Below are 13,905 nucleotides of genomic sequence, written 5' to 3'. Positions count from 1 at the left end.
TGGTGTCCAGACCAGTGAACTAGCTGAGGGTTATATACTGTAGTTTGAGATTATGATACAAGGAAATCATTATATGTCTCAGTTCACGAACGAAAAGACTCATTAACTTGATGATACCTGTAAAGGAAAGTAGAGAGGATGGGATTCAGAGTTTTAGGTGGAATTTCGATCTATGATTTATCATTCATAGATGTTGATAAGATCCTTTTATTTAGCAACACTTTAGGAGAGTATAACCTTAATGTTAATGACGAGGATCAAACGAGTAAAGGCTTATGGTGATGAGAAAGGACATATCAAGTGATGAAATGCTTTGGGGAGTTGAAAATAAGCATAGATCTAGAGATTCCCAAATAAGTCAACCTTTCACACTCATGTTGAATCCATGTCCAAGCGAGACAACTTGGCGAACTGAAATATCTTAGTAGCCAAAGGAAAAGAAAGCAAATGCACCCCTTTACCCATTGTAATAGAACGATATGCACCTATGTGAACAATTCAAGTAAACTGTACGTGTTCAGCAGAATGATAGTGACATTGAGAAAGCAAAACACAAATGCATAAAATATGAGAACTATTACATGACAGAGAAGGTAGTAAAAAAGGTATGCTGATGCTCCTCACTTCGTTGCTTCTATTCAAGGTTAAGAGAAACATGTTTGAAGCATCTCTACTAGTTAGGGTTCTCTTGTTATTGCAAGGGACTACGTATATAACTATATGAGAGGTGAGAGACTTTATATTGGATTAGTTACTAAATCAACTTGAGTCTGAAACAAAAACAAACTCTAATTGCAATTGACTCATGCAGAATTAGATTACTTGTAGGGCCAAGGTTTGGTCTTACTAGTCTCTTTTACCTTTTCCTACCATGGTAGGATTTTCTTTCGTGACTCTAGCACTGGAACTAAGGATGAATCAATTTGCTCGTGGCTATGAGAATCAAGATTCAAAATCTCGAGTCGTGTATATTTTTGTTCTTTGACGGGAACGATATTATTTTGGTATCGTGTCGATGTTTTGATGTATGGTGCTAGTGATGGATTGGAGGTTGGAGGAGGAAAGAGACATTGTATCTGTCGAGTGCCATTGAGTTTTGGTAATTTATCGTTTTAACAGTTTTGCTCAATATGGTATGAGATTTCAAACCATGTCTAGCATTTAAGCATTCTAGTATATGTAAGGGCTATGCTGTTGACACCTCTCCTAGATGTGAATTCTTATATTGCTTCAAATTTTACCTTCGAGTAAGGTTAGTTTCTCATATTCCTAAAGGATATATATTACAATGGTTTAAAAAATCTTATGCAGTGTTTGATGACATATGATTGAATAGTACCATTTTGGTGAATAGCTAAAATCTAACAGTGATCACACAAATGCTCTCTTGTGCGACCTTTGTTCATGTGCAGATGAGTTTTGTCTATGCTAACGTTCAACACTTTGACAGACTTCGATTGACATCAAGATGAATTGAAATAATATTTATTTTTATTTAAGGTTTCCAAAATTCTAATACAATTGGTTAGTTAATTGCTATATATATTTTTAAAGCAAACAAGTCAAATGAAAGAAGAAAAGCAATAAAAGTGTCTAGACAAACATTGAAATATATGAGAAAAATTATTTTAATTCAACTGCTTAATTTATATAGTCAAGTAAAAAATTTAAGTGAAAACTCATAATTCATCTCGTTATGGCTATTAAATTTATGCCGTCTTATCTTTAATAGTAAATAAAAAAATATTAAAACTCTTAAAACTCATTTAAAGTCATCTTGTCATTACTTTGTTGTGTGTCAAGTGTCAAAACAATACAATGCCAAAATGATCAAGACTCTTGCATGAACAGTGTAAATTTTGTTCATTTCTATACTATTCAAAGATGTTTGAGCGGTGTCTCTTGTATCATTATCTCTAGCACTGGTTTTTCTCCTAGTGATATTGAATTGGACTAAAATAATAAACATTGAACTGGAGACTGCAGAATATTATGGAAAGGGTGTAGAATAGTTTATGGATTTTTTTCTTTATCTTTGTGTTGGTAAGTTCAATTGATATATTGTATTTGTGTTGGTAAACAATTATATATGTATATATTGTTGACTGTTTTCTTTATGTTGTCTGAACAGTCCTTCTATTGCAAGCATGGGAAGGCCTATCTCTTCAATAAGGTGTAAGTGGCCTGTTTTTTTTTGGCTTAGTTGAATTTTCTAGTTCAAATTACCTACCTATGTTATCTCAAGGAAAGTTAATTACTCGTGGACTATATTCTTTGCCTTATTGTTATGTTTCTTTTTTCTAAATTACCCTCTGTAGTTGCATTTTTTGGATTTAGAGGATTATGTGATTCAAGTAGTCCATTGGAATATGGATAGTTTGAAAAAATTGACTAGTGATTGGATAGGACAATTGGACATGGATCAACGAAGGTTAATCTAATCTTGCTTGCGAAATCAGACTACTCATGAGATTTGTTGAATGGAGAGTCCTATAAGAACACTAAAACCATCTTAGATCGGGAGGAAGGTGTCAAATACGGGGTGGAATATAGAAAGAATTGACAAATATTGAGGAGAGGAAGGGGAACACCCATATTAGTGTTGATATGCAAATGGATTTACATTAAGTTGGCAGACGTGTGTGCTGATCTGGTTTGAGTGAGAACTGCAATAGCACTGGGTTTAATGGGCAAGAGTAAAAAAAAGTACGTCAACAAGAATTTAGTTGAAGCTATTGTCATTCAAGTTGTTGCCTAAAACCATCAGTTAAAAATCTGCTGACATTCTTAGTGCTGAACCTATGGCATAGCTTGGTTACTGAGTGAAATGACCCTTTTTGACTGAGATAGTCAAGTTAGTAATGGTACTTAAATAATTTTTTTAGTGTCGAGAATTCAAAATATTAAATTTGTACTGAAATCATTTGCATTTTACATATTCATGTTTAATAAAAGCAACACTTGACAGTTGTTATTGATTAATTGTGTTGTGGTTTTTGTATGATATTGAAGGTGCACAAGTCTACATTTTTAGTTATAGGATTTTGTGTTGTCTTATATAATCATATAATAACTGTCTTTTTAAAAGATCAACAAGAATATAATATTTTTTTAACAGTATTGGAGCTCCTCTTCTAAAATTTTCCTCTTTGGTGGATGTCTTGGATTTTAATGTGATGGCGACAACCTTCCTTGATCTAGGCATTCTCTAAACTTTCTCAATTTTTGATACAACCTCCACAGGGACCTCCCTATTCTGTCTTATTTTGTCTAATCTTTGTTTGCAATGTCCTGAATGTCATCCAGTCACAAACTGGGTCATGCTCTCCATGTTGTGTAGGTCATCCAAATTGTGTAAAAATGTCATTGCCTCACACCATTTCCCATTGCTCACCTGATGATGTCATGCCTTCCCTACATTGTAGCCAAGTCAACCTCTGACAAACCTAACTTCAAAGCCCTAGATCTACCTAACAGTGTGATCTAGATCTTAGATCTAGCTGGCTTCGTTAACTTCCATCCTATCCATAAGATCTTCGGTGTTATTCTCTAGTTTGGTGGTTGTCTGCAGTCATCCTCTTTGGTCACGACCTATAGTTGTTGCAAGGGAATAAATAGATGCCATCTGTCTTCTTCGACAAAAAAGCATTGCTATCAACCTGTCTTCTACTTTGTTTTATAGCCTTGATGGCTTCCCTCAGAGCCTATCTAAATATGGCAAGCGACCTTGATGTCTTCCCTCATCAGAGTTGCAAGATTCAATCCACTTGCAAGCTTCACTGCTCTCCCAGCAAGCCTGATCTACTCTAGCATCATCTCATCTGCATTGTCTTCATCATTTCTAAGAAAGGTCGTGTTTTTATCAAATTTGTAAATTCATTATTTATATCAAACCACAAATTATGATTCACATGTAAACCAAAATTCTTAGATATGAATCAATTTTAAAAAACTTTGGTTTGTTAGAATACAGTTTGGTATACATGTTATTTTATAAAATCCTTAAAATAAGAAAGCAAAATTCATTTAAAATATAAATCCAATCAATCCTTAAAGTACTCATTACACATTAAATTAAATCTAATACATTTGAAATTAGATCGAAGCCAATAAAAATATAGAAAGTATGCAATGCAGTTCAAAGATTAAGGATCAATTCAAAAATTTCTTTAAATTCTAGAGTTTAAAATTCTATAAGTCCTTTAATTTTAAGTGTTATCAAAAGTAAATTAGGCTTTTTAAAAGTTTATTATAATTTTTAGAGGTAATTTAGATTTTTTAAATGACTTGCTCTTGTATATAAAAAGGATTAGGATTCGATTATTTTAGTTAATAAAATTTTATCCTTTGTGAATTTACAAGCTTGAAGATTTCTTGCATTGTGATCTTTCATCTTGCATTAGTTTGTAGTAGAACTGAATTTCTAATTTATTCTTATTCCCTAATCCTTTCCAATATGAGTTTTTCCCTATGTGATGCAATTTGTTCCTCATGCAAAGAAGTCCCTTTTGGTTTCCTTTGTTTGTTCTGTGTTTGAGTAACGTCAATTGTTCCCAAAGCGTTGATTAAATCTCCTTAGAGATCCACTTGTGATCTCAATGCTATTGACATAGTGGGCACCCACTGCCACTGCCACTGCCACCACATCCTACCATGTCAAATAACCTCAGACGTTGAACTCCTCTATCTGCACCCACAACAACAACACTCATGAGCCTTAGCACAAAAATAGAAAAGAAAAAGTAGATTACTAATTAAGTAGAATTCTCATGAAAGAAAAAAATGTGTAAGGAGTTCTAGTCCAAGACCTAGAACTGTAGCAAATGATTATGCAAGACAAATTATTGAATTTCAAGTAGAGACCATCTATTTGATCGGTTGAGACTCAAATTTCATGGCAACTTTAACATCAACAAGGCCCACATTCTTGGTAAAATTGCTATCTCTAATTCTTTAAAAAATTCTATTTATTTAGTAAGCAATTTAAAATTTCTATATTTAATCATTTTCTCACAAAATGTGAAATTTTTTACACATCATTGTAAATCCTTCAAAATATATGAGTACCATTGTGCCTATATTTTGCTTTGGTTAAATCTTCATTCTTTTGTTTTTTAAATTGTATAGCTAGTTTAGCTTAATCACTATTCATAAAAATCATTAGAAAGACATCTCTTTTACTTGTAGCTTAGTTTATTTATCATTATTATATTATCTATTTGCATTGTGATTAGTATGTTGTATTACTTTATTTTAGAAACACCATTAGTTGTCGATACACTTAGTTCGGTTTGGTGAACGGAAACACTACTATTACATCAAATACATAAGAGATATAAATCTTAGAAATGTAGGGCATAGAACAAGCTTAAAACTAAGACACACCTTCCAAATAACTGAAAGAACATTACCATTCATACACATCTTGCTCTATAGATAATAGGAATCAAATTAGAAAAATTATCAATCACCACCACTACCACCAAGCCTTTTTCCAACTAGGTTGGTTATATGAATCTTTCTACGCCATTGGGCGCGATATCCTACTATATTCTCATTTGTATTTTAATAAATTTTATTCAGTTTTATTATTACTAATCAAATCTTCTTTGCTCTCTTTTTTCCTCGATTAATGTGCATATTTATTATGGTCTCACATCATCTAATTAGGACATTTATTGGTCGCCCATGTACATGTCCATACTATCTTAAATTTCTCTCAGAGTTTTCTCTCAATATGCATAACCTCGACTTGCTATAATGTTCTCATTTCTTATCTTGGTATATTCTCATATCCACCTTAATGACTCTTATCTTCTGCTTGTGTAGTCGATTTAAATCCAAAATTCAATTTCATGTGACATAGCAGGTCTAACTAGGTCTAATTGTCGTTTTATAAAACTTCTGTTTAAGTTGTAGAGGTACCTTACAATCATAAAGAACACCTGATGTCCTCTATCATCCGACTTGTATCATATGTAAAACATCTCTATTAACTCTTCTATTATTTTGCAAAAACGATCTTAAATACTTAAAACTTTCAATTACAAGTAACTTGTGATCTCTTATCTTAACAATTGTCTTACTATGTTTATTACTATTAAATTTAAATTCTATATATTCCATTTTTACTCTATTAAGCCTAAAATCTTTATTGTATTTTCCTTCAAGATTTGAGTTTAATATTTACTCCACATGTCTTATTGACCAAAACAATGTTGTATGCAAATAACATGTATCATGGTAACATGTTTTGGATATGTCCAGTAAGTTCATCGACGATTAGTGTAAAAAGATATCAACTTAAAGTTGATCCTTAATATAACTCTGTCTTTGTAGGAAATGTTTCAATTAAAATGCTTGAAGTCTTCACTTTTGTCATTACATCTTCATATATATCCTTAATTATTTAAATATACACTACACTAACATCTCCTTTTTAGAACTCTCTACATAATTTCCCTCAGTACTCCTTCATAAACTTTGTCTAGGTCAATAAAGATCATGTGTAAGTCTTGCTTCTTTTATCGATACTTTATAATCAAGTTGTCTAAATAAAATATAGTGTTTATTATCGACCTTTCAAGCATTATTCCAAATTAATTTTCGGTCACCTTGGTTTCCGTCTTTAATATTTGTTCTATCACTCTTTCTCAAAATTTCATGCTATAGATCATTAACTTAATGCCCTTATATTTTGCATTATTTTGTAGGTCTTCATTGTTTTTATATAGGGGACTAGAATACTTACCCTTCATTGGTCATGCATTTTCTTCGTTCTCAAGTTGAATAACATTGTATGCTATTTTTCTTATCTATTTAAATTTCCTAAATTAAGTTGGTTACCTAAACCTTTATTAAAAAACTAATGAAAATATTTCTTTCATCACTCTTTTATTTCCTCATCCTTCACTAATAGTTTATTGGATTCATCTTTAATGCATCTTATCTGGGTAAGATCCCTTGTTTTCATCTCTCACTGTAGTTATTCTATAAATGTTCCTTCCTATTTTTTATATTAACTATTAATACAAGCGTTTGAAAGTTGTTTTTTTGGCTTCACTCACTCTTTCTTGGCCTTTTTCATGGCTACTGCATACTTTTTTTAAATTTTTTTGTTCTTAGAAGTATATAGCAACTTATAGGCAAATCGTTTTTCATCTCTTTCTCTTGTATTCTTTTATTCAACCATTAAGATTTTTTATTTGGTGGTGTTCATCCTCTTGACTCAGCGATACATTTTTGACTATTATTTTTAAATTTGATATCATCTTATCCCATGTCGTATTCGAGTTGCCATGTATTTCTTCTACTATTTGTGCTCCTACCCTTCTCTTTAAAAATACTTTGCTTGCTATCCTTTAACTTCAGCCATTTGATTCTATGAACCATGCACACTTTCCTTTGAGAAAAATTGTCATTTTCCTAAAAATTATTACTCATAAGATTAAGGTAGAGGCCGTCATTTTTAATAGATGAATGGACACTAATGCATTTTGGTTAACTGAGATAGAATACTATATTGGCTATCATGACATACTGAAGTGCATGACTTGCTAAATATAAATACATTAGAGCAACTAAGAATTTTCAGTAAAGCATTCAATTAATTTAGAGCAATATAGAAAATGACCTATTGAACATTGACTTGAAATGAGAAACAAATCTAAAGAAAAATAGGTTTCTAAAACTTAGATGACGACCTATACTACCAATTTTTTAAGCTAAAATAATCATACCCAAGTATAGAAAAATATTGATTACAATTAAAAATATAGGTTGTCACGCCCCGGGGGTGTCATTCTTGCACACCGGGAGGTATCCCACTCGATGACAATATAATAAAAGAAATCATCTATACTATATAAGTAGAATAATCAGGAAATTCATTAACTGCATATATATCATATATTTCATGGACAATAAAACGATATATATATATATATAATGGCATGTGAAATAAAACGTAATTACAACAAAAGGAAAATAAAACCAACCAGGAATCAGTAAGTCGAGATCTCCGAGCGACTCTAGATAGCTGAATCTAACTAATATATACGTATCAAAAAGGTATTTGTGCCTGCAAAACTGGATGCCAAAGAATGCAGACAATTAAGCCAATGGCTAAGTGAGTAATTAGAAAAGATGTGCATGAATTTAATCTTATTTAAGAAGCCAAGAGAGTAGAGTAAATCACAATTTCTTATTACAACTTTAAGTTTTTCTTAAAGTTTTCCATATATACATAACTAAAAATGTATCATCATATGGAATCATATAATATTTTTGTATTAGAATTTAGAGTCTCAACTTGGATAAATATTATAATCATGTGAGTATCAACGTGTATATCTGTATCAATAGTATAAAGCTGATAAATTAACTAAAAAAAATGAACACAGGAGTCAATATCATTAGAGTGTAATAATGTTATATATATATATATATATATAATATAGGCTAATAGCCTCCTCAGAGTATATCATCGTATACGTTATCTAACATACGGGCTAAATACCTTCACCGGTGGAAGACATGATAAACACTAACCGCGGGCGACCGCGCTACCACAACAACATGTGGGCGGCCAGGCTCTGGATCGCGGCCGACCGCGCTATCACAACAACATGTGGGCGGTCCAGTACTTTGGTATAAAGTTAGGCTCATAGTTTTCATCTTTTTGTATTTTCCATTCTCATCTTTATTATTTCACTCTATTTTTTTTTATCATTTATCACAATTGTTACATTCCCAATCCGTATCTTCTTGATTGGTCTAAACGACCAACTTAAGTCAACTTTTAATATAAATTTTATTCATTCATTAATGTATCACTGTAAGGTTTGCAAGTAAAGGACAAGTATCAATAAGATGCAATATCAACAATATGAAATATAAAAGATCAAGCAATTTAAAGATAGGTATCAACAGAAGAGTGAGTCAGAACATCTATTTAATTTTGAAAACACTCTTTCCCATCTTAATCCCCATATGAACCCATATGTGAACAGGAAATAATATCAATTATTTACCCTCCAATGGTTTAATTATTTAAATCCTATTTCACCATTTTAAATATCATTTTAATCCCCTTTTTGAAAACAATCATACAAGTATATATAATCCATTTAATCTATTTATTCATGCACAAGGAAAATATACAAGTCAAAGGATAGAATGTATCCACTTTTATGTACACCAAAAGCTTCGAGCGCTGGCAGATCACCGAGCTCCGGTCAAATTCGTATCTACAAATATAATACAACAATAACTCAAATACTCAAAATGAATAATACTCAATAAGAATCATGACATAAAATTTAAATATTATCTACGACTCGAAGCCGATAGATCATTATTGATCTTGCTTCCTCATAATATTCTCCATTCCTAATACCTTCATCCCATTAACAATATGGAAAGACTATCAAGACAAGGAAAACAAAATGATATTAGATTCACCTTGAGCAAAAATACTCATTCTTGTTCGGTGTCGTTCGATGCTGGAAATCTGGAAAAGAAGTCGTTGCTAGAAACCTAAGAGGGAATGAAGGAATTAGGGGTTTACTGTTGTTTCTGAGCAAACAGGACAAACCAAATGGTGAATAGTTGAAACGTTGAAAGAACAAGGGAGGAGAACCTTTCTTTTTCGCCGGTGGCCTTGATTAGCTCCGGCGAAGGCTCCGACGGCTGGTTGGCTAGAAAATGCAGCAGCTAGGGCTGCTACTGTGGGTGTTGTTGTTGGCTAGGAAAACAATGAAAGAAAGGGGAGAAGAGGCTGTTGCTTGTTGCTTGAGAAGAGGAGAAGAAGATTGGAATGTTCCTGCTGTTGCTGGAGAAAAGAAAGGAAAACAAAACAAAAGGCAGCAAGGAAGCTGCTGTTCGTTGATGAAGGAGGAGGAAGAAAGCAGAGGGAGGAGCTGCTGGGTTTGATGTTGCTGGAAGGAGAAGAAATGGGGAAGAAGAAGAAGAAAGAAGAAAAGGAAGTGGGCGATCGGTGCTTGGGTATGGCGGTGGTGTTTTGTTGCTTGTGCGAGAAGAAACTGGAAAACAAAAGAGAGGAAAGAGGAAGTTTCCTCAAAAATACCTTAATTCATTTTAAACCGATCGAACTAGTTTAAACCTTAAATTTGGTTCGGCTACAACTTAGCTAAATCAACTCCAAATCAATCTCGGTTTGAACCAATGAAATCCTTATCTCCGCGCCTACCCGTTGGGTCTTGTTTGAACCCAATCCGATTTTAATTCAACGTTCTCACTTCGTGTTCGATTATTTAGTCGTTCCTTTATTATTATTATATATTAAAAAAAAATCCAATACCTAACATAGGTACAAACATTGTGATGTTAGTGAAGAACCTTGGTTAATCCTTGTTCGATATATTAACGAACTTAGACCAGATATTTAAAGGGAATATTAATTTATTTTCATTTACTCCATTAGATGATACTTATTATAAAAATAAAGAATTTGATTACAATTTTTATCATAAAAAACTATAGAGAAAGTTTACTGCCCTACACCTAAAATCCTATGGACAAAAAACACATGACCTTAAGTTGAAAGAGAAATAGATTATCAAAGAGAAATGATACACTACATGAAAACGCAACATGAAAACGTAGCATGCTACACTACACTACATGGATGTGGGACCCAGGTCTATAGTGTATCATGTTGCGTTTTCATGCTGCGTTTTCATGAAGTGGAATTCTTTATTTGAAACATACTTTGTATTTTATTCCTTCTCGTTTTATAATTTTGTACTATTCAAAAAAATATACCAAAATGATTTATGTTATTGATTATTTGATGGCTTTTGTTCTCTCGAGCCCAAGCATATGGCATTCCCTTTCTAAAGTTACCCTTATGACTCTCATTGAGTGCTTCTCCCCTTTTTCTGCCACTGCTCTTTATTGGAGCTGCAACAAGGAGAAGATCACCCAAGAGATTGATTCCTGGGGGTCTCACCTCATCCTCTTTTGATTATTGTGTGACCTCTATATGATCTCCGAGGTCACCCTAGGACCCTCGTCAAAGGATTTTCTCCTTCATCTTCATTAGTCTGTCACATTCCAGCAGCCCCATCACAAGAAGCCCTCTTGAGAGATTGTCTTGGGATCTCACTTCTCTCGACACACTATGCAATGAATCAAGTCTATGCGGTTGAAGAAATCAACCATCTCTACTTTGATAGTATTGTATTTTAATTTTCATCAGTCATATCTTAGTCAATTTGATCCTTTTCATTTTTGAAAGATCTTTTCAGCTTGAGGGGAAGTTGTTATCTATTGTGAGTTTAATCCCACATTTTATATTTTAATTATAGGGTATCAAGTCCTATATATACTATATAATAATTGTCTCGTTATGGTAACATTCAACATATTCTTTATTTTCTTACTTAATGATATTGTTTTAAGCAAGTTATAACAAATGGGTTTCTGAAGTCATATTAGTCCTGACTGGAATGATTCAAATGCTACATGTTGGTACTGAAGAAATATGATAACATGGGTTAGCTTGAGGAAGAAGGTTCACCCCTTCACTGACAGTAGAAGAAGCATATCTAGCACCAGAGAACCCTCTTGCTATTGTTCTCGTCATCGTCAGATAGTCGATGTCCATCCTGCCAATATGCTGTTGCTGCACTTGTGTTGCATCTCAGTAGTGAATTGCTTTGACCATGCCCATTGGCACAACATGGTATCTAAGCCATGATTGATAGTAAGATTTCATATTTCCCAACATCTGTCATCAAGCATATTTGTGAAGTTGAAAGAACAAATTTTTGTCAACATCAGTTATTAAAATATAGCTAGTACACCAACCAATCATATCACGGTAATAGTTCTATATATGTCCAAGACATTTTAGTGCCTGGATTTACTTGCATCTTGCGACTGGATTGCAGTCCTTAGAGTTACAGGTGGTTTTCTTGACAATTAAGGTTTACTCGCAGGATTATACAAAATTTGAACTAACGACGACGACTCCATTTCACCTCTATCAAAATTACAGCGAAACACAGGAATGGAATACAAAGTCAAAGGACAACTACATTCCTCCTTCCCCTCTAATTCCCCCATACTAAACATACCATGAAATAGTTTCCGCACAAGAGTATCTATTGGTTAATAATCCAATGAGAATGAAGCTGAAATGGTTAAAACCAACTGTCGGATATATTTATTGTTAGAATCATATTGTCTTGCTTCCAAATAACATCACTTTACCGCATTCCGTCCTCTCTTGTAGTTGAACATGATGCTTCAAGATCCTTGGAGGTTGACATCATTCATCAGCTAGTTTATGGCCCATCTATTTCTTATTCTTTGCAGTGTGAATGTATCTGTTGGACTTGAAGATGAGCGGATGATGACGTCAGGATTGCACACTGTTTGCGATGTTTTCTGTGTTTGTTGTGGCTCCATTGTTGGGTGGAAATATGTAAGACTGTTTGAATTAGTGATCTATTTTCATCCTTCTTTCATGGCAGTTACTAGTAAACGATCACTTTATCTCAGGAGGTTGCTCATGAAAAGGCCCAGAAGTACAAAGAAGGAAAGATTGTGCTGGAGAGGTGCTGTTTCTATGATCTATATTCCATCTAGTTTAGATTGAATACAAGCTAAATATTCGCGCAAACATTTATACAGCTACTGTGGTAGATTTTATATCCATATTGGAATATGCAAAGTGAGATGAGATTTTATTGTGGAGCAGGTTTAAGCTCACAGGTCCAGACGGAAGTCGATACTGGCTAACTCAGGATACTAGTATAAGTGGCAGTGATCCGGATGATGTATGACGTTAACTATATGGGCTCAAAGGAAAATACAAAGTATTCCAGATGTAAATTCTCTTGATCTTTGCTTCAAATTAGACCATGTGGATTCTGGTGATTGATGCTGTCTCAATTACCAGCTGAATCTGGTATGAAATAATATAAATTGCTTATCGTGCATTGCCATTTACTGATTATTTCAGAGGTCACTGATATAATTAGAGGTATCAATGTGCTGAATTTTCTTGATTGCTTCATGATTGATGACTCCATTGGAGTTGAGTTGGCTTCAAGGTTGATGATTTCTGTAATGGTCAACTACCTTTCCGATATACCTTTTCATAGATGGTCATATGACTGACCGTGTGGGGCTGTGAATTCCACCGTGGCTTTATGGAGTATTGATCTGTGAATGGATATAACATCATTTCTCTAAAAATTTAAATTATTAGAAGAATCTCAATTTATATATTGCATGTCAAACATCACCCGTGCTTCGATGAGCACATGGGACAAACCGATTTGACCAAACTCGACTTGAGATCGAAGTATTAATGGCATTAGCATAACCAAAATTCAATCACAGAATTCTATTGGAGACTACTAAATTTGATTGTTTGAGTGATGACTTGTTTCAAAAATTCAATTCATCATGCAAACATATAATGTATGTAATATATATATGTCCATCTTTATATGGTTAAAATCCTCATACCACAAATAGAAACTCGAATGATGTTCAATGTGCTCCTGGAATATAATTTAGTTACGACGAAGTAGATTTGTTGAAGTAGTCAAGAGTCGAATCTCGATGAAGTCGAGATAATGTTCTCTTTTGTCGTGATCAATTGTAGTTTTTCGATTTATCTTCTCACAGATGATCGTGAGACTAATCGTATGAGACTGTTAGGATAATGGATTTCACCTTTGTTGAAGTAGAATGATATTCAATGAGCATACTTTTGTGAATTTTAACCTACTTTTGTAGTGACAACCTTAAATTGTACAGGGTTTGGATCTCTAGTCTACTCTGTAACCTATTGTGTTGTTAGTCTAATCATTACTAAAATTTAATATCAAAACTCCTTTCTAGAGTCTCTAAGTTGCATCTTCTTTT

The 13,905-nt window shown here is 33.3% G+C and overlaps 1 protein-coding gene across 1 annotated transcript; it reads left to right on the top strand.

The window, feature by feature from the left end:
- Positions 1-2,131: 2,131 nt before the first annotated feature.
- LOC141816206 (protein yippee-like) lies at positions 2,132-12,978 on the top strand (the record flags this gene model as incomplete). The annotated part of the gene is given in 4 exon segments (XM_074704031.1): positions 2,132-2,175; positions 12,343-12,451; positions 12,529-12,584; positions 12,728-12,978. Coding segments are annotated over 4 exon segments (294 nt in total), but the record flags the coding sequence as incomplete, so codon positions are not given.
- Between the last annotated feature and the right edge of the window lie 927 nt (positions 12,979-13,905).

The sequence above is a fragment of the Curcuma longa genome, unplaced genomic scaffold, assembly GCF_044706935.1.
Source record: "Curcuma longa cultivar G26 ecotype Majalengka, Jawa Barat unplaced genomic scaffold, ITB_CL_G26_1.1 contig_15020, whole genome shotgun sequence".
Classification (NCBI taxonomy): domain Eukaryota; kingdom Viridiplantae; phylum Streptophyta; class Magnoliopsida; order Zingiberales; family Zingiberaceae; genus Curcuma; species Curcuma longa.
The sequence above is the reverse complement of the archived record's forward strand: the minus strand, read 5'-3'. Positions and strand labels throughout refer to the sequence as shown.